At 43.5% G+C, this 20,658-nt stretch overlaps 1 protein-coding gene across 7 annotated transcripts in view; it reads left to right on the top strand.

Moving 5' to 3' along the window:
* The first annotated feature begins 3,899 nt into the window (after positions 1 to 3,899).
* ELAVL1 (ELAV like RNA binding protein 1) overlaps positions 3,900 to 20,658 on the top strand; it is a 47,044-nt gene continuing 30,285 nt past the window's right edge. Inside the window, exons 1-2 of one of the 7 annotated variants that reach the window (XM_074808923.1) lie at positions 3,900 to 4,061; positions 18,007 to 18,190. In XM_074808923.1, coding sequence (XP_074665024.1) covers positions 18,019 to 18,190 — 172 coding nt within the window. In that variant the 5' untranslated portion in view covers positions 3,900 to 4,061; positions 18,007 to 18,018. Of the gene's footprint in view, positions 4,062 to 6,509; positions 6,605 to 10,980; positions 11,217 to 18,006; positions 18,191 to 20,658 lie in introns of those variants that run through there. The other 6 variants (XM_074808921.1, XM_074808919.1, XM_074808920.1 and 3 more) reach the window with 6 other exon arrangements.

The raw sequence follows: 20,658 nt of genomic DNA, 5'->3' as shown, positions 1-20,658 counted from the left end.
ACTTAGCACAACATTATCCCTCTCAGCTAGGGTTCTGATCTAATTTGACACTCAAACTTTCTCCAAACTTTGGCGCCCTGTACAGACTCATGTTACTACAACACAAGACTCAACAGGGCTTTCACGTTTCAAACTTTCAACCATTTTTAGGTATAGTCATGCCTTCCTCCATAAAGCCCCGGTGTGGAGAATTCTTTTTGTTGATGCAAGTGAAGTTTGTGGAGACTATGCGATGAATGTATGTTTTAATGACAATGAGACTTTACAAAGTCTTTCTTAGAATTTTGAAATATATTCTCAAAGTATGAAGACACGCAGAGTCTGATAACACAGTAGTTCTGTAGTGCTTTATGGCTTCCATGGTGGTGCTAAGTCACATAAGGCTTGCACAACTGCCATAAATTCTCAAGTCAACTAATTACTTCATAAAATCTGGGAGATTCCTAAGCATTATGGTGTTCATATCACCACATTTTCTGTATTTAAGACCATCAAGAATACATGCTCTGGAAACCACAAACTTCTGGCAGTGAAAGCAAACCATTCACATCAAATGTATTAAAAAATGTATTAAAAACACAGAGCGCCATGTAATAGTTGTTGGTCCAAACAATCTTAGTGCCACGTTTGGCAGCAGTATCCATGGACTTACCATTGCTGATGCATGCAAACTAAATTTGTGGCTTCAAGAAGGCAGTTACATCACTGTAGACATTTGAGGCATATGACCACAGGTCAGTAAATCTATTTCCATTGGGGTTTTTTTGTGTGTCAATACATACTTCATCTCAAGACTAACAAGCCACGCTCAAACAACCATTCTTAAAGCACAGATCAGGCTCTTCATAACTCCCTACTCCTAGTTCATACATGGACACCCGAGCAGTAGGCTTTGCCAAACATTCCAAACTACAGAAAAACTAGGCACATTCCCCAAGTGTTTGGGGAAACAAAAAACCAGTGTGTTTACTATGCATTTTACTATTGCTTGACAACACTCTGAAATCTCGAGGACTGGAAGATGGTGAGAAAAGTAATTAATATTGTCCTACTGACAGTTGGACAAAGTGTTTTTCACACCAAGCTGAGGCTACAAAACGCAGCCAGTCAGTAAGCTTAGCCTATCTTTCTAGGCTAAACAAGGCTACAGCACACAATGCACTCTCATGCCCAGGCCAGAACTAGTAAGCAATGTGTAGTAGTGATTTACGCTGCTACAAAAAAATACGTATTACTTTGCTCCTATACAGGAGAGACATAAGCAAATGAAAGTGCGCTATCAGCAGCCTCTGCAAGTTATTATGATTTCGGAAGGGATATGAAGCGCCAAAACTTAAATGCATAATCAGATTTGCCACAAAATATCCCGAGCACTTCCCAGACATTTGCTTCTCTGTTTAGTCTATGTAGCAAGATCGAAGATTATAAAAATCTTTATCAAAACTTCTAGATTTTAATTGCAATAGAATATTAACAGCTCACTGAACAAATAGAACTATGCTACAAATAACCAGTACATGGAGTTAAACAATTTACATAGATACCATTCACAACTGGTATAAAACCACACACAACCACAAGCTTCATAAACTATGAGCTTAGAATAAAGATGGCTACTGGCAACCAGAAAAACTTCCATTTTGCTTCCTTCCATTTTGTTGTCTGACCGTGGAGGTCCTTTACCCACTACTAAATTTTAAAGGAGATGATTTCAGAAAGTAGGCTAATAGATAAGGTGACTTGCACAACAAATTGAGGGGGCAGGGAGGAGAACACTTACAGAGCCTACACATACATAAAGGAAAAGGGAAATCAAAGAAAGGGTAAAAGAAAAATCAGCTTCAATAACAGCTTATAATAACTTCAAATTTAAATTGAATTAAAACTTATCCACATCTGTCCACAAATGATTACGTGTGGCTGGTTTAATTAGAAAAGCTTGGTGCAGAGGAACCTGAACCAACATGTTCACCAGCCAACACGCCCACTACCGACTGAAGAGGCTCACTCCACTCCAAAGCTCAACACATTTTCCACCGTTTTCTGCACTGACCTGAGAAAGCCCAGAGACGTTCTCCTACAATTACTCCTACAACGACAATTACGGCACTGGTAAGGCCGCACCTTGATTACTGTGTTCAGTTTTGGGCCCCCACTACAAAAAAGACATTGAATGCCTCGAGCGTGTCCAGAGAAGGGCAACGGAGCTGGTGCAGGGTCTGGAGCACAGGTCTGATGGGGAGCGGCTGAGGGAACTGGGGGGGTTTAGTCTGGAGAAGAGGAGGCTGAGGGGAGACCTCATGGCCCTCTACAACTCCCTGAAAGGAGGGTGCAGAGAGGGGGGATGAGTCTCTTGAGCCAAGTAATGAGCGATAAGACAAGAGGGAATGGTCTCAAGTTGCACCAGGGAAGGTTCAGACTGGCTCTTAGTAAGTATTTCTTCACAGAACGGGTCGTTAGGTGTCGGAATGGGCTGCCCAGGGAGGTGGTGGAGTCCCCATCCCTGGAGGTGTTTAAGAGTCAGGTCGACATAGCGCTGAGGGATCTGGTGTAGTTGGAAACTGCCAATGCTGGGTTAACAGTTGGACTGGATGATCTTCAAGGTCCTTTCCAACCAAGATGATTCTGTGATTCTGTGAATTCACTGAAAATTTAAACTGGGGTGATCTTACTGCAGTGCAAGGAAGAGACAAACATGCCCCAGGTGACATAATTCACCTCCCAAGTGAAACGACAGCACGGGCAGAATGAAAAAGAGCGGTTAAAACTAACCACAAGGAAGGTAACTCCCATGGGAGTGAAATACCGAGTACAACTCCATCCTTCTGCAAAGGAGCAGGAGAAGGCGCTTCTGAAAGGCCAAACCACTCCAAACGAGTGGATATTATCAGAGCAGATCTCTGGGGAGGGAACTACCCTCAAGTACGATAAAAGTACCAAGGACTGAATACCAGAAAGATCGAGGAGAGCATAAGGAAACCCCAAGGAAAACCAGAAGGTATTATTCGGAAGGATGCTGACAGTGGAGCAATTCAGGAGCCCTCAAATCTGGCTGAGATGACGGTGTGGAGCCACACACCAGAAGACGAGCAAACGGGTGCGTTAGGTGAGCAAAGTCTCGGAGCAATGCCAGGGCATTTACTGAAAGGAGAGGAGGGTGAAACCAGAAGATAATGAATGTCCAGGGGCTGAGAAAGCCACAGCAGAGGGCAAAGAAGGTGGTCTCCTAATGGCATGGAGAAATCCGAGGATAACACAAGACCCTGAAGGAGGGAAAGAAATAAAGACACAGCGGAGGCCAGGCTGCACAGGAGCCAGGGCACCTTTCAGGAGGGAGATTCCCAACGAGGGTGGAAAATCAGTGAAGTGGGAGCTCCCGAAGCCACTACGGCACCTGCAGCACTGCCCCCCACCGAGGAGAAGAGGCCCTGTGCAGAGCAGCGAGGCAGAGCCACCTCCCGGGCGGGGACAGCAAGGCCGAGTCACCTGCAAACACAACACCCCCCCCGCAGGCCCTCAGCCGCCATTTTCCCCACCCCGAGGGCGTGGGGGGAGGAACGCGGGGCGGGGAGCGGCGGGGGGAGCAGCCCCGCCCCCGGGCGGGCCCCGCCCCGCCGGTACCTGCCCCGCGGCTCTGGCGGCTCCCGGCCGCCATTTTACGCGACCCCCGGCGAGGGCGGGGGCGCTGTTCTAGGAGGCGTCTGCTGCAGCCCCAGGAAAGATAAACCGGTATTATGAAAGTAGTGGGTTTTGACAACAACGGAAACAACATAAAAATAGGGAAATTAATAGAGCTGCTGTCCGGAGGCTCACAGAAGTGCCTGGAGCCACCTGAGGAAGGCGGCAGTGCCGGGGAGCGAGCGTGCCCGGGGCGGCAGCTGCTGCTCCCAGCAGGAGAGCGAACCCCGGTCCGGACGGGCTCCTAAATCCTTCCTACCGCCCGGGTTGGATTTGTGCTGTTAGAAAGCTCTGCAAGAATCTCCCTCCTTTTGTAATCTGAAGTTTCTAGCCGATGTTGTGGCAACCACTTCAGTAATTCACACTGTTCGTTTTCTTGCCAGGTAAGAACCATGTTGGCTTCCAGTATTACCCTGTTTGCAGGGAGCTTTTTTCATGTGTCAACATACCTCAGGAAAGCACGACAGAACATACCTGTGAAGAACCTGTCGTCATTTATGTTGCGTTATCGTAAGGTGATTTCACTGGGAGGCCTAGCTTCACATTTCTAAAATTACACATGATCACGGTACCTTCAGACTGATGTGTTTTCATATTGAACTGAAACACTGCAACAGACAATGAATATATTTCAGCAAAATGAGATCGTTCCTTTAAAACCTGACATACAGTTTAATAGGATAATACCTTCTAATTGCCATCAGAGTTTTCAATAACATAGCGTTTATGGTGATAAATGAAATGATGAGATTGCAAACGTGCTGTTACAAGATAAAGGCATCAGAGCTCTGTGCAGCATTGTCTTATGTCCATGGCCTCGATTTTTGGAGATCTGTGATCTTAGGCCCAAGAATGGGATTGCTTAATTAAAACCTGAATGATAGAAGGAAAATACAAAATTGACAGTAACAGAAAGCTGCCATTGATGTGAATGACAAAATTGTGATATTGTGGCTGGCATACATAGCAGCATGAGCAAATAACAGATGCACAAACATCTTTAATGTTTTATGAGGCCTTGAAGGATATTTCCAGACCTGTCAGGCTTGGAGTTTACATGTGAGGATTCCCCATCTGGCACTGAAAGCTATGATAAATTAAAAAAGAAAATGGCAGAATTTTTAACATCTCTCTTAATCATTAATCTCCTTGATGGACTCTTCATTTAATGATGCTGACCATTACGTTCTCCTGACACACTGATACTGTGCCCTTCGGGAATGGCTGTTCCGGGTCATAATGTATAGAAGATTAGAACCGTTGTAACAGGACCACTTGAAGTGGTTTCTGGGAAGATAAACCAGATACCATCAGTGCAACAATGTTGGGAATGTACTATACGAGGCCTTGCCAGAGGCCCTGTCAAGATAGATAAAGATATTTGCATTTTCAGTGTGTGATTTCCCAGTGTAATTACTAAGTGCAGAGTATTTCTACACACACGTGTGCAAGGAAATGGCAACAAATTCTTACTCCTGTGTATGGTTTTGCTGCTATATTGCAAGTTCCTATCCTTCAGGTGTGATCTCACTGTTCTTCTGTTCTAAAAGTGCATTAATTTGATTTTTGGTTATGTTACTCAACTAAGTAAAACTCAAAGTATGAGTTGTCTGTGAATGAAAAATAACATCACACATTTTAACGCAGCAATATTCTGAATTTTTGGCCAAAGTTGAGTACCTTGACAGGCAGACAGGATTTACAGACCTGCAAGCTTACAAGTATGTCACATACTAAACCTACTGCTTTGTACCATGGGTATTATTGCAGAATACTGTGTTAATGACAAAAAGATTTGTTTCCTGCAGAATAGTGGAATTTTACATTCTCAGACTTCTCCTGTGCAGTGGAAATAGGTTCACATACACAGCGATGCCCTTGGCTACCAAAAAATTGCTGGTGGTGGACAGAGGAAAAACTCTTGACCAGCAGGTGCCTTAAGCTCATTGCAGAAGGACTTCTTTAAGCACAGAGAAGTGCTGACCACCATGGCTTCTGCTGCAGATCATCACTTGCATCTCATTTACACGGGAACAATTTAAATCTCTTAATCAGTCAGAAGCATTCCTTTGTGCTGCTGCTGGGGGATGCTCCCCTGTTTGAGGTTACAGCGGGCACTTGACCCCCCATGGAAGGGGCCTGCAGCTAATGGGGAGGCGCTGACGGCGAACTCCCCAGAGCCTGGGGCTGTCCTGCTACAGCTCCTACTCGGATCTAACTTTTGCACCAGGGAAAAACTCGGGTTTCTCATCTTCTACAAGAGCAGTATGGAAGGGCTCGCACACAGGGAGCAACGGAGGCGAGACCCACGTTCGCCCCCCAGCTCCTTCCTGGCTTCAGCAGGCCCCAGCGGGGCAGGCCGCGCGGGGAGAGCACCGGCTCTGCTCCCGGCCGCCTCGGGAGGCCTGGGCCGTGCCGGTGGGGGCTGCTCGGGGACGCTGCCCGCCACCTTCCTGCGCCCTCCGCCTCTCCGGGAGCTCCCCTCCGGCCTGCGGACGGGCGGGCCGGCGCAGGCCCCCCGCTCGCCCGCAGAGGCTGCCTGGACATCCCCGGCCTCGCTGCCGGGGGAGGGGGCGAAGGCGATGCCCTCGCCGCGGCGCCTGCCCCGCCACCGGACTGGTCGGGGGGGGGGGGGGGGCTCGGGCGGAGGCCGCGGGCCCGCGCCGCGCCTGAGGCGGGCCCGGGGGCGGCGCGCAGGGCCCGGTTCCCCGCGCCAGGCCGCCGGCGCGCCGCGAGTAGGCCGCCCCCGGCCGGCGCTTGACGGACGGGCCGCCGGTCCAACGGGCCGCGGGACACGTGTGCGCGGCAGCCAACGGGGCTCGGCGGGCGGGGCGGGGGCGTGGCCGGCGGCGCTGCGAGCGGCTTGTTGTGCGCGCTGCGGAGCCGTTAGCCTCCCGCTGCCCAGGCCCTGCCGAGCCGGCGACAGGTGAGGCCGGGCCGCTGTGGGCTGTGGGGCGGCGCCCGCGGAGGCCCCGGCGGCTCCTCCGAGGCCGGTGCGGGCAGGAGCGGGCGGCGAGGGCCGCGCCAGCGAGGCCGAGGCCTGGGCCTGCAGGGGGAGAGCTGGGGCCTGCGGGGGGGAGGGGCCAACTGGAGGGGGAGCGCGGGCCCGGGGCGGCCGGGCGGCGAGCCGGGGCTGCGGCCTGCGGGCCGGAGGCGGGCCCGCAGCGTGCGGGGCTGGGAGGGCCTGCGTGGGGCGGATGGGGCACGGGTAGGGCAGGAGGGGCCCGCGGCCTCCGTGCTCGTGGGCGCCAAGGCCGTGGGTCTCGCTGCCTGGGGCTGCGGCGGAGGGAGCCGGCCCTGGGTGGCAGATGCGCTGCCCGGGTCCGTGCCTCGGGGCCTTTCTTCTGGGTGATGTTGTCTTTCATCTTTATTTTGCCTGCGTGTGCACGGACACAGCTTTTAAATCTCCCACCATCGTTAAGAGTGGTGCATCTTTATTGACTGGCAGTATCTGAGGGTGGGCTTCCTAATGTGGTCAGTACGTGTTAATATTAATGCTCATTTGGGCCTGCTAGGAGCAGGGTTCAGTAATGCTATGCGAAGTGCTTTTGGCCAGAAGAAATCATGACTAAAGTAGCAGCCCACTATTGTCAGTACTCGTGGGAGGCTTTTCAAAGTGGAGTGCTTACCCTTTTTTAGTGACTGGAAGAGGCATGAATGTATCAGGGGGCCATTCAGTGGGAGGAGGTGGGTGGAAGGACGGGGTGTAGAGGTAGCCTGGAGAAAGGGCCACTGAGCTCTGGTGGAGTGGTTGTGTGGAAGTGTGTTCTGGCTACTGTATTCTGTAGTGCTGGCTGGTGAAGTGGCATTATCTGTTGGGCAGAGGCTTGTGTCTGAGACTTGCTGAGAAAGGAAGAATGTTTTGTTGCATGAAGGACTTGCACTGGGATCCTGTGATCCACTTAATGAGGCATCTGTGGGAAATAAAGGAGGAAAGAAATGGAAAGGGTAGAGATTTATTCCCTTTATTAAGGCTTCTTGTTGTTGACATGTGGTCTCTGTATTTATGTTCCTTTTTCTTTATCCTTTTATGCCCTGAATGGGGATGTTGACTGCTCATACTGCTCTCAGCTCTTACCTCTTTACCAGTCTGCTGCTCCCCAATACTCATGTTTTAACAGCTTTTCTTTCTAGATCTGTGTGAACAGAGTTCTCTGAGTTGTATATCTCCCTTTAAAACTAGGGCGATGCATGTGTTCCATAGGCTTTATCAAGCCCATACAGTTGTTATGATTTCTTAGATTTCTGTTGACTCTTGGGTTATGTTTGTGTTGTGTGATAGATAATAAAGTCTGGATTCCTGAGCCTGTAAGTCTGTGCAACGTGATGCATTACTCTGTGGTTGTCCTAGTTTTTGTTCCGAAGCAGTGTAACTGTATTTGTATAATGATGCAAATGACTCTGTGGCTTCGTGATTCAAAGTGTTCAGCTGTCCTGAGTTAGAGAACCACAACCTGTGTTTGCAGTAGGCTCTCTCCTTGACTTGATCAGAATATGAACCGAAACATCTTAAGCTGGTAGAGTTGTTAAGTATATTGTATAGTGAGTTTATAGCTTTAGTTATTTAGCCCTGATGTGGATGGCTCTGCAGTACCAGATAAATATGGTGATGCTGCATTCCTATGTGAGTTGTCTTATGCAGTGCCAGGTTTGTAGGTACAGCATTGGTAGCAAGCACAGTCTAAATGGAAGTGTGACTGTTGTATATAGCATCTTTCTTAACTTAATTGTGTCTGTTGAATGTGGCCGGTGTCTAGTACTGACGTTAGCTTACCATGAAATGTGCTCTATGCTCCTAATTAAAGCATTCTATTTTCTGTTTGCTGCTTCTTGCTGTTCTGTCACTTTTTTTCTTGCTGAAAAAAGCCCTCCTTGTCTTGACCTGTCAGAGACATATCATCTTACTTTCAGAATCTATTTCTTTAAGCTGTTGCACCAGCCTGCTTTCTTTCCTGAAGCTTTGGTCTCTGTCTTGTTTCTTGCTTATTTGTTATGAGCCCTCTGTGAATTGATTACAGTAAAATGTTATTAGATGTCGTGCTGATTACGAGTCTTGTGGATAAGCTACCTGTGCAGGTGGTAGACTTTCAGTTACAGCAAAACTCAAGCTTGCTGTATTTACAGACTTAAAAAAGATGTTTAGAGAGTAGTTCCAAGTACTTTAGAAAAAGCATGGAAGGCAGCTGCAGGAGGTTCTCACCAATTGAAGCATTTAGGAAGCATGACATAGTTCAGCAAATGAGAGGTGTTAAATTTTGCCTTTTATTGGAAATTGATCAGGGCACTTCTCCTTTTTGATGTGCACTTCTGTGATCTGGGCACCTGCAAGCTTCACACTGCTGGCTGAAACAATCCCTTTGATTATACAACCTCGTTATATGTAGGTGATATATGCAAAAATAGATTTTTAAGCTTCTTTTGTTGGGTTTTTTTGGGAGTGTAGGGTGGAAATAAGCTATGCTGAGAAGGCAGAGACGATCTCCGTGTGCATGGTTTTGCTGCTTTTTTAAAAAAAATATTAGTAGCAGTGGCATAGTAAGTATAAAGTATAATTTTCCTCTCGCCCACCGCTTCCATGGCCTCCTTGTAGGAGAGCAGTAGCACATTGTGATGTCTCATCAAGCCTTCAGAGATGGATTTCCAGCTACTTGTTTTGTGCTGGTGAACGAGTTGGATGCTGTCTCCTCCTCCTTTTGCTTCACTTGCCTTCCTGTCCCATCGAAATGAAAGTACCAGCTGCTAATCCAAGGATGGATCCATGTGTGGGGGCAGCTGTTGGTGGAATGTGTCTGGAATCTGCAGTTCTTATGTCCGCTTCTTCTTACCTACCGCAAGTGTCCTGTGCGTAGGAAAGGAGTTGTTCCCTCACAGCACAGTTCTTTGTCTCCAGATGTTTTTTTTTGTAGGTGAAAAAATTGCCAGAGGCAGTTGCTGACACTGTCTGGAACAAGGGAGATAATAGGTTCTTTCTTTTTGTTATATCTGTTTATCATAAACCTGTTCTTTTTAAAATACCAATGCAGAAGGTGAGATAGTCTCAGCTGCAAAAAGCTGTCCAGCTGTCTCTTCTCTGTGCAAGAACTCCGTTATGTTGACTGTCAGCACCTTCCACAGTTGTTTTGTCCCTGGGTCAAAGATGCTGATGTGAAGCTCTGAGCAGAGCTTTGTAGCCTACTCTCTGTCAAGGCTAACTAATAACCTTGAAAGATGAGGACATCTCAGATCTAGCTGCAGATGTGGAGTATCTTAACTGCGTAGTTTCCAGTTCCCCTTGTTCATATATAGCAAGCAGAGATGATGTTGGGAGGCACCAATCTTCCCCTTCATGTTAAAGCAGCAGTGGATGGTGATTATGCCCGGTCTGTATCTGATTTCTGCAGCACCCTAACTATGATTAGTTTTGTTCCTGTGAATTGAGTATAGTTCATCAGATTGATGGTAAAATGAGGTCATTCCTCTGAAGAATGCAGCTTATTTTTTGGCCTCAAATACTTCTGTCTCTGGCCATGTAAGTATTGACAAAAACATTTACCTTGATGATGTCATTATACGGATGTGAATAAAAACAACTAAGAGAAGTGTTTCAAGGCTTTTTAGACAAATCTGATTGTTAAAGAATATGTAAGACTACTTTGTTAAAATATTAAAATTATGACAGTTGAGATTTCTTAGGCTAGTAATACGTTTAAAACTAAGTTTATGCCCAATGTTATAAAACAAATGAGCTTAAAATATGTTGTACTAGAAATCGTTGATTTAGCATATGGAAGTAAAGTTTGTTGAAATGCAGTAGCAGATTTTAGTAATAGCCACTTCTGGTGCAGAGATATTTTTGTTGTCAGAACTGACAAAAATGTTGGAATCTTAAATTTAGTCAAGCTAAGGAGAAAAAGGTCTTCATTCCAGGTTTGCAAAGGGGAAGAGGAACCAATAAAAAGATGAGATCTATTAACTCTGAAAAATCTGAAGGACTGACAAGCAGAAACGATCTATTTGGTCACCAGATTTACAAACAGAACTTACATGTTAGTGTGGAAGGAACATACGTGTTCAAGTTGAGCACCTTATGTGGCTTAACACTTAAGAGTTTCAATCTAAAAGAATCTTCCTGTCTAAAGGGAAACTTTTAAGTGACCTTCACTAGTATGTTTCAGTAGACTGGGTTGGTTTCATTCTTGGAGGAGAGAGGAGAGAGTACAAATGCCAAACAAATCCAATTGAATATAAATTTCTCCTGTTTGCTGTTTTAAAATATTGTGGCTGCAGGGGAGACAGATGAGGGGCAGTCAGATGAGACAGCTGTGTGGGAGAGAACACCCACCTTATTGATTGCTGTGGGACAATAAAAAGAGAAATAAGGTAACAGTACAGTTTGGGGGAAGGAATCTGTGACACCTCATTTTCTGCCTTTTAAGTTTTCATGTGTACCCAAACATCATCCGTCAAGGTTCTGGAAGATGGCTATTCCAATGAAACATAAGATTCATGCTCATGAAATGCTGCCAATCAGCCTAAGCATGCATAACAAGCAAGAAAAGGTGAGATCAAGATTCTTCCTTTGTGGTCATGGACTTGCTTTTTGGAAGCAGCATCAGGCATCTTGCAAACATAGACACATTACCTTATATCTAAATTATTTTTGTTTAGAAGGAAAACCCAAGCATTATCACCTGCCTTTCCAAGTATACATAAAAATAATCTGTTGGAAGACTTAAGCATGTAGCTCAGATCTGAGTTGAGGTTTTGAAGTGTGTGACCTAATCTGTGCGTGTACATGCCAGTATAACCTTTTATGTTAAACATAATGTTTTTTCCCCTCATATGCTGTATAAATGTTACTCTTGAACTGAAGAGAGAATCTGTGGATGTTTTTCCCCCCCTTCCCCCCTCTCCACCCAATTGTTTTTTGGTGTTTGGTCAAGATTAAAATCCCCTGCTACCTGAGGTAGTGTTGTATGAATGCAGTGTGAGTCAAACAGCAATGGGTCTTGCTTGCTGTTGTCATTGTCCTGTATGGATGCTCATGGAGGGGTCTGTGCTTGTGGGGTGCAATGTGGAGAGCTGTTGGGGACATGAAAGGAGTTTGTGTAAAGAATAAAAAGGGTTTTCTTGGAGATTATGGGAAAGAATCTGTGGCATAAGTAGAGGGGTCTGATTTAAGACTTCTGGCTGTGGAGCATTTGGAAACTTTTTTTTTTTCTGGAAGGCATGTGGAGGTTTTTCTGCTGGTGTGGCTTCTAAGGTAAAACCTATTCTGTACCTTACTGTGATTTCTGAGAAGAAAACATGGGTTTTTTTGGTGTGGTGTCTTTTTCCCCCCCCCCCCAAGTTTCTGTCCCTTCTATGTCTTGATTAAACTCTTGCTTCTCAATCCTGTCTTGACAGCTGGCTGCAAATCAGGTTTTTGCATGGCAATTTTCCTGAAACAGTTAAAACTGGTGGAGATTCTTCAGGCCCTTCCCTGTGTGTGGCATTGCTTGTGGCATGTGTTCAAACCTGGACATCTCAGCACCTCTGCATCTGCCTTCTGCAGCTGTGTGGATTGGTTTGGCACTTCCCTTGATGTAGCAGTGTCCTTTTTGTTCTATTTCAGGAGCGATCTCCAAGGAAGACTGCTTAGCAGCTTCAAAATGGAGTGGTAGAGCAGTGTGCAAGACAGCCAAATTTGTTGCTTGCCTTTGATTCAACCATGACTTGGGGCAGGGTGGGGGGCATGTCAACAAATACCATCCATATGCTGAAGAAACAGGAGGAGGTGAGGTCTCTTCTTCGTATAGCCCATGGAGATGCAAGTTCTGCCGCGGTTTGAGAACCATGCTGTGCTCAGTATGGCCCATTCCCGGTGTTCCAGTGAAGGTGCCACAAACTGTGCCACAACACTTGAACAGATTCATCTGTCTCTGGGCAAGTGTCAGATACTGGTGTAGTCTGTGTGCTTCTGATATCAAGGACAAGAAATACGTTTGAGGCAGCTCTGACCTTGTGCTCGGCACAGCTGGTGTTACACTCACCTGTGCATCTGCAGTGCTACAAGGCTTTCACTGTCCGGAAAACTATCTTGCATAAATGAGAATAGTCAGTCCCTGGAGTGATAAGACCTGCTGCCTGGATTTTAATGAAGGTGCTAATTGCTGGCATGAAGGAGCACAGAGCTCACTGCTACTGGAAGAATTTCCCATCTTAAGTTGTGCAGTAGCTAAAATGCTTATGTTATCTATCACCTGTTGAGGTGTCTACATTTGAGTTTGTGATCCCAGTAGAGCAGACCTGTGAACAAGGTGTGGGTATACTAAGCCTCTTGTCTGATCTTAAAAACAGTTAGTTACTTATCTTGATGATGTTCCTGTTTCAGATTATGTCCTCAGATCCATACAGGTCTTTCTTCTTAGCAAACATTTCACAGTGAAAGACTTAACAGCACTGTATCCTAGAATTCTGGATGGAGATACTGAGTGTCATTTGGAAGAAGCTTTTATTGGTCTGCTGCCAGAACCATTTGTGCCATTTTTCTTTTAAACCTTCTGGGATCTTGTGTACTTTTGTGAGAAGGTGATTGTCATGGTCAGTGGAATGTTTCTGAAAAAAATAGCCTGGAGAGCTTTTCAGTCCAGTCCCAAGAATGCAGACCTGGCTGTTGGTGAATGAGCAGTCTTTGAAGCAGGTAGTGAAGCGTTGGTCTACGTGAATTTGAGCACCTCCAGAATTAATGGAAGATTTGGGCACAGTACAGATGGTTCCCAGTGGTTGCTGGGTGCATCCTTGGCATCATAAGTTTGAGGGCATCTTGCACAAGGAAGAAAAAGAAGGCCACCTTTTAAAACAAGCTGTTACAGGGTTTGGTTATTTAAAAAAAAAATCTCATTTTAGGAACTGCAGTGCAAGGGAACTTAGTCTTAAGAATTCCGTTTTTGGGACATAGAATTGAAGACCTTTTTTGGAGAGGCTGCAAAGTACCAGTCTCATTACAGGTAGCCTTCCCGAATGGAGCTGTTAGGCCTTGTTTCCATCCTTGACCTGTCCACTGAGAATATAAGTGCGATCAGACTTCTGATTTATGTCAGTGTGGACTGACAAATGTCAGTTAATGAAGTTATAGAGCCAAGTTAGTTTCTAGGCCTAGTTCTCAAGTCTGGAATATTTACTGATAAAATTTGATTGTTCCCTCTGATGAAAAAAGATCAGGAGACTCCTTCAACATATCTTAGTGAGAATGAAATAAAAAACTTGTTATCTTATGTAGCATTTCTCATTTCATCCATATTGACCATCTTATACCACCTTTTCTTTTTGGAATTCTTTTCAGTACGCAAAGGTTAACAGTTCTTCAGGGGCTGTTTTTATTCTCACTGGAATGAGAACTGTTCAACCACCAGCGGAGGAAGTGGTTTCCCACTAACTTCCAGGATGGCCAGAAAGTGTTAAGTCTTGCAGTAGATTGTGTAAGTGCTTGGTGAAAGATTAGGAAGGAAGAAGCATCTTCTTTATTAGCACTCTGCTCCTTTTCCTCTTCTCTACTATGCCTTTATCGTTTCTGCAGGCTTTTGTTCCTGGTATCCCATAAAAATGTTTGCCAGGCCTTTATGCAAGGACTTCCTATTTATTTTTTTTTCTAATGTCTCAATAAAAGCAGGTGGAAGCCTTCCTTCACAGTTCTAATTGCTTTTGAATCAACAATGCCCTTGGCACTCCTTGTTTATCATGGGGAGATATAGATGGTAAGTATTGCAGTGAGATTAGAGGCTGTGGTAGAATGATTTAGTTGATAGCCACTCGCCAAACTCCTGTCAATTTGCTTAATGCCAGATGTAAGTCTGGTAACCTGCCATCACGGTGTGTTGGGGAGTTTTCTGTGCTTGGTGTCTAGCTGTGACGCTTCCTTTTTAGGCAGCAGATACACCTTAGAGGATAAGGAAAATAGATATTTTTTTTTTTTTTTTAGTATAGGAAATAGCAACTTCTTCAACTTGACAGGAGGAGAATCATGGCAGCAGGAAGGATTTGTATTGTATCTTGGGAGAATTTGGTTGAAGTGAAGGGAATTTGAACTTTGGTTTCGTAAAGCTGGGAAGATCTCAACATTTCTTCCTTTGCTTGCTAAATACTCTAATTGTACTGTACAGCTTCCATACTCATTAACATGTTGGTATGTTGTGCTTGTATGGCTTGAATTTTATAAAGGACAAAGGCAAGCAAAGCTGCATTCCATTAAAACAATTTTGAAAACATAAGTCATCTGGTTTTATAGCTCAGGTACATTGAACAAAGAAGGTTCAGATGTTTGAGTGTCATTTAGCAGAATGGGAAACTTTTCAGAGGTTGTGCTCAGACAGTTTTGACAGAGCTGGAAGAGAATGTGTATTTAATGCCATCATTTCACAGTACAGCTGAGACAACCTGGCAGCTTGAAATCATCTGATGGGGGGGAGTCTCTTCCCCTGCCTCTAGCTTTGCAGTTTCTCCTCTTGCTCTCCTATCCTCTGGCATTAACTGGTGCTTATCTTGCTGGAAGGAAAGCAGATTAAAACTGCTGACAGAACAAAAAGTGCTTCCCTCCTGGTGTAGTTTTCCATTGCTCTCATGGTACAAATTGGTTATCCTGTGGGCAGAAGGGTGCTGGGGCTTGTTCATGTTGGTACTTGAAACACAGAAATGGGGGGTAGAAGGCCAATCAACGGGTGAGGGGGAGCAGGACCTCTCCTTCTATAAGATGTCAGCTGTTAATGCTTCAGCACATATTTCAAAAAAACTAAACAATTCAGCTTATATCTATACTGTGCTAAATCTCAAATTAACATAAGTCTAGTCATGGATTATTCTAAAATGGTGTATTCCGTTATTGCCATTTAAAAAAAAAAATCAGACCTTCGCAAGAAGAAAGTATGAAATAAATGCCAAACGTGACTTAACAATAGCTACTGGTGAAGGGACTGAAAGTCCCTTCCTGCAGGCAGCATTCCCTTATTCCCTTTCTAGATTTAGGATTTCTAGTTGCTGTTCTTGACTTTTTCCATTGTTCAACTTCTAGTTGCCGGTAGCGGTGTGGTCCCTGGAAAGGCTCATCCTTTATCCTGATTCATAGAATAAAGCAGTGTACCATTGCTGCTCAGGCCCTTAGCATAGAGGGTGGTGGTGTAGTTTCACAAAAATCTATAAGCTGATGCTACATAGTTGTGGACGTAGGAATGCTTCTGACCCATCTTAATGCAAAAATAAATTGGTGAACGTAGCCAGTATTAACTACGTGATACTTGCTGGCTTGCTCTGCGTTGAGATGAGCTAGAAGCTTTTGCATCCTCTGAACACCTGACCTGATGTTTTACTGGTGGCTGAGTAGCAATAATATCTTAAACTGTTCTAATTCAGCTCGGATTGATAATCCCCTCAGGTAAGATTAGCACTGTGCTAGTGATACCTGCTTCGGATAAGATGCTCGGTTCTCAAGCAAACTGCAACTAGAGGAATTTTAATAGTTGTTGCTTACGTACAGCGTGTTATGTTATTCTTTTGGCCAAATGAGTGTATTGGCCAAAAGTTCTATTAAAGTAAACACAAAGTTCATTTTTGAGCCTGTGGTAATTAATTCTTCTGTTGTGACACTGAGAGATTCAGTGAGAAGCAGATTTCATGCAGAACTTGGAAGGTTTACACTAAGCTTTCAGAAGGGAGTTAGTTGGAAGTCTGCTAAATTTCCAGTGCTTGAATTTATTAGACTGATCTCTTGCATCAGGTGAAGGGTTCATTTACCTTTATTCTGGAAATACAGTGGTGTGAATCTGAATTTACAGAGCTGGTAAGCTGAGTATTGCAAGAACAGATTATTAGCTAAGCAAGCATTGCTGATTTAGCTATATGCAGCCAAACTTCTGGTGCTATTCTTGTGGCGAGAACTCTGGATTAAAGAAGACTCAATCCTCTCAGATTAGCCTTAATTTAATCAAAAAATAAGTGTTTTGATAAGGTTATCAAAAAATAACCTAATAAAATAAGGTTTTATGCCTCTTACTAGTGGAGTCTGAATTGAAAATACTCATACTTGCACCATAAAGTTGCAATAATGTTTAAGTTGACATGTCTGTGTGCTGCTAATAGGCCAAAGTGTTTGGATTCTGTGGTAAAATGCACAAATAGTGCAATTTAAGAGGAGGAGTGCTGAACTGAGCCTTAGGAGGCCATGAATTCACTTCAGGTTTTTAGCAGCTTTTCTGTTAATTCTGTGTGCTTCACAGCTGGTTTTAAGAGCTGTTAAACAAAAGCATGTTGTTTTGGAACTAGAGATGTTTAGCGCTCTCAGACTGAGAGGATGAACAAATCTGCAGTAGCGGACTTGAGAACCAGAATCTGGAACTGTAGAAGAAATTGGCTTCTTGGTTGGTGGTGTTTTCCAGAAAGAACTCCCTGAATCTCCTAGACCTTGTTTTTCTCCTGTTGCAGGCATAGGGTTTAGGTATCCTGATTCTGACCATCTCAAAGTAGTTGTAAAAGCACTATAAAATCTACTATTCTGGCAGGCCGTGGAGGAGAAGCAGCTTGGGTCTGTTGTGAGTTTGGGTTGTAGATGTCCTCTGCATCTGAAATGACAGGGTTCAGTCCCTGCTGATGGCTGAGTAGGGCAGAGTATCTTCATGCGGTGGAATTTCTGGATGTTCTCTCAAGGCTTTCTTTAAAAAGGTGCAAAAATAGAAACTCTATCGAATACTCAATATGCACCAAAGTTGGTGTTCCAGTACAGATTCATCCATTTCATATATGCAATTAAGCAGTCACCCAAAGGCAACCACTTAACAATAACGGGGCCTTCAGATGCGGGGTAGGCAACGTGCAAAGGAGAAAACATTTTGAAAATAAATAGTCCTCAATTGAAATACTGAACTGTGTCTAGTAGATCTGGCTGCTGCTCCTCTTTCTGTCATTTAAGTTCTGGGCATAAGGTTGGAATTAGGGTTGAGGTGGTGGTTTTGATTCTGGCTAGTCAAGTGCTTGGACATAGGTAATGTGATTTTTAACTCGACTGTTGTGAATATGTTGGTGTTCACCAACATGTGTGTGTACAAAATCTGTCTTGATGCTTTTTATTAATGTTAAAAAAACCCCTTAAGAGCTCTTTAATGGTACGTAGCTTTGTAAAATGGCATGCTTGTTAGTTTGAAAGAATGAATAGTCCTGGAATTTTCAACAAATAATGTTTTTTTATGAGTGGAAAAAATGTGTAATTGAAGTAATTGCTTGTTCTCCGTTTTTTAAAAATAAATATTCAAACTTCAGGTGGAGAAAGTTTGGCTTATTGAAATGCAAAGATCTAGAACTTATTTGGGATTTTTCTCTTTGCAGATATACTATAAAATGTCTAATGGTTATGAAGATCACATGGCTGAAGATTGCAGGGATGATATTGGTAGAACAAATTTAATTGTGAACTACCTCCCTCAGAACATGACGCAAGATGAGTTACGAAGTCTATTTAGCAGTATTGGCGAAGTTGAATCTGCGAAACTTATTCGGGACAAAGTTGCAGGTATAGTCTAGTATATAAGAAATTTTTACTTTGTGATAGACTGCTCAAGCAAATACTTAATTGAATGCAATTTAATGTAGAAATATTAAATATTTGTGTGTGTAATCAAACTATGGACAAGTATGCATGTAACTACAGTAATGCTAAGACTAGACATTGAGTATTAGGAAGATAGAATACTTAAGGCTAAATTAATGACTATTCTGTAAATGGTGAAGAATTCAAAGAAGTACAGTTTCCAAATTTGAATATCAATAGGCATGTCTAAAACCGGTTTGAATTTGGTCCCCAGCTTATTTATTTTTCCTACAGTCTGAGCATTTTTGACTCTACCAGAGCTCTGAATATGCAAACAAACCTTTTGATCTGATTTTGATCAGTAAAATAAAGGTGTGGCATGCGTCTGAAACGCTTGTAGGCCTTACCACTCTTCAAGAATTTGTTCTTGAACTTGTAAGTTCTTTAAATAGGATTGTTAGCAGTAACTTTAAAAAATGAGAGGAATGAATTGTTCAGATTTGTGGAACTTAATGTTTCCTTGAAAACAAACAAATGCTGGTAGAGCAACTGGTTCCATAAGCTGTATCTATTTAGTTGCAGGAGCTTTTTATCTGCTCTGTGAAGATGTTTTAATCCTTGCACTGTTAAAAATCTTAATTTACAAACTCTGGTTATTCTTGTTGAGAATCCATGGACTCTTGGATTTAGTGGGAGAGCATAGTTGTTTCTGTAAATAAAAGTAATTGTGCTGGTAACTAGCTATGCATGCTTGTTTGTTCTCAGCCTGCAGATGATTGCCTTGTGGAATTTTCTGCTGCAGATGCTCAATCTTGTGTTTCAGAATCTAGCAATACTGACTTAGATAATTATCTAATCCATAACGAAACAGGTCTGAAGCTACTTCACTGTCTTGTAAAAACTGCATGAAAGCTGATGAAACACATGAGAATTCTTTGTGTGTTATCTTAACTGACTCCAGTACTTTATTTTATATGCTTGAGAATAGACATGAGAACTGAATAATTAAAAACTTTAGAATTTACTTCCAGAATGGCTTCTCTGATTTCCATGTCTTTAGTTTTCCTGTTTTCTTTCAGATGAAGTTTCACATGATAGCCGTCTATCTAAATCTGTACTTATGGAATGTATATGTAAAATCATCATTAAATAGTTATATAAAATACTGATTTTCTTGAATATTGTGATAGCTGAGTGTTCAGCCTAGATGTTGACATAGTTTGAGATGCTTAGAAGTAGAGGCTTGCTCTGGAGGCTACTTTTGCAAGGAAATAAGTCCACTTGTTTAACGATAGCAAGCCAATCATCAAATGTCACGGCTGATCCACACCTTAGACTTTCCAATAAGCACAAAATCATCTGTGTGGGAGGTAAGGATATTTTAAATGGGAAGGAAGACACATCATGACCTGAAGTTCGAGAGTCTGCTTCACACTGTTTCCTGTACTATTGAATACTCTGGTAAAGTGTGGTTGACTTAACTTTGAACTTGGCTGTGCTGGGTAGTTTAAAGCCCCAAACATATGTGTGTGTGCTTCAGGTTTTTCTTAACAACCCTCTGAAGAATCAAAAGTAAAATTCCCATTAGCATTGCAGAGAGTCCTTGAGTGCCTGTGGACAAAACGCTTGCTTTTCCTTAAAGTGATTGCAAGTGTTTAGCTCTCCATGGCTATCTGTGTTGGTCAGACCACTTAATTTTGTTGTTACCTAATTTTTTGTTCACTTGCAACACTGTTAGAAGGAATTACCTGTCTTCTCCATGCTCACTGATAGTTTTGGAATATCCGTAACTAAGAATTGGCTTCTTCAGGAACCTTCTAAAAAAATGTACAACTTTTTCTTTTTTTTTCTTCGTTTTGCTTTTCTTTCTGCCCCTTCATGTTTGCATTAAGATTTCTGTACTGTAAAACTCCAGTCTAAGCAGATCTGATGTTTGGCTGCCCCTGAAAAGAGCAGTCTTGTGGCACAGTTCTGCTGTTCTTGTGCACCACTTGCATTTTTCTGACCCTATGGCAAACTAGTAGGAAAGTAGAGCTGCAGAAAAACCTGTTTAGCTCCCTGACCTTGGTTTCGGTGAGGTCAGATAAGTCATAATATTGGCATGTAAGATGTAGTGGTGTTGAGTGGCCTGGGCAGGAGGGAGGTAACCTCTGCTTTTGTTTGAATTAGACTTTTTAGAACAGTTTAGTTCTTTTCAATGAAATCACAGCTTTGGTGCCCTCATGACATTCTATTAAATCAAAGCATTTTGTCTTTGGAGTTGCTTTTATTGATTTCATTTGCAGAGTTAAAATCAATGTTTGCTAATGCTTACTTTTCATAAAACAATGACCGATACATATATTTTTCTCAATTCTCTTAATAATGAAACATGTAGGGCAGAAAATGTCTTCTGTCTGAAATGCAGTTTTTGGTGACTGAAATGCATTTTTTAGTTTACTGAACTAGCC

Source organism: Strix aluco, chromosome 29, assembly GCF_031877795.1.
Source record: "Strix aluco isolate bStrAlu1 chromosome 29, bStrAlu1.hap1, whole genome shotgun sequence".
NCBI classification, from domain to species: Eukaryota; Metazoa; Chordata; class Aves; order Strigiformes; family Strigidae; genus Strix; species Strix aluco.
The sequence above is the reverse complement of the archived record's forward strand: the minus strand, read 5'-3'. Positions and strand labels throughout refer to the sequence as shown.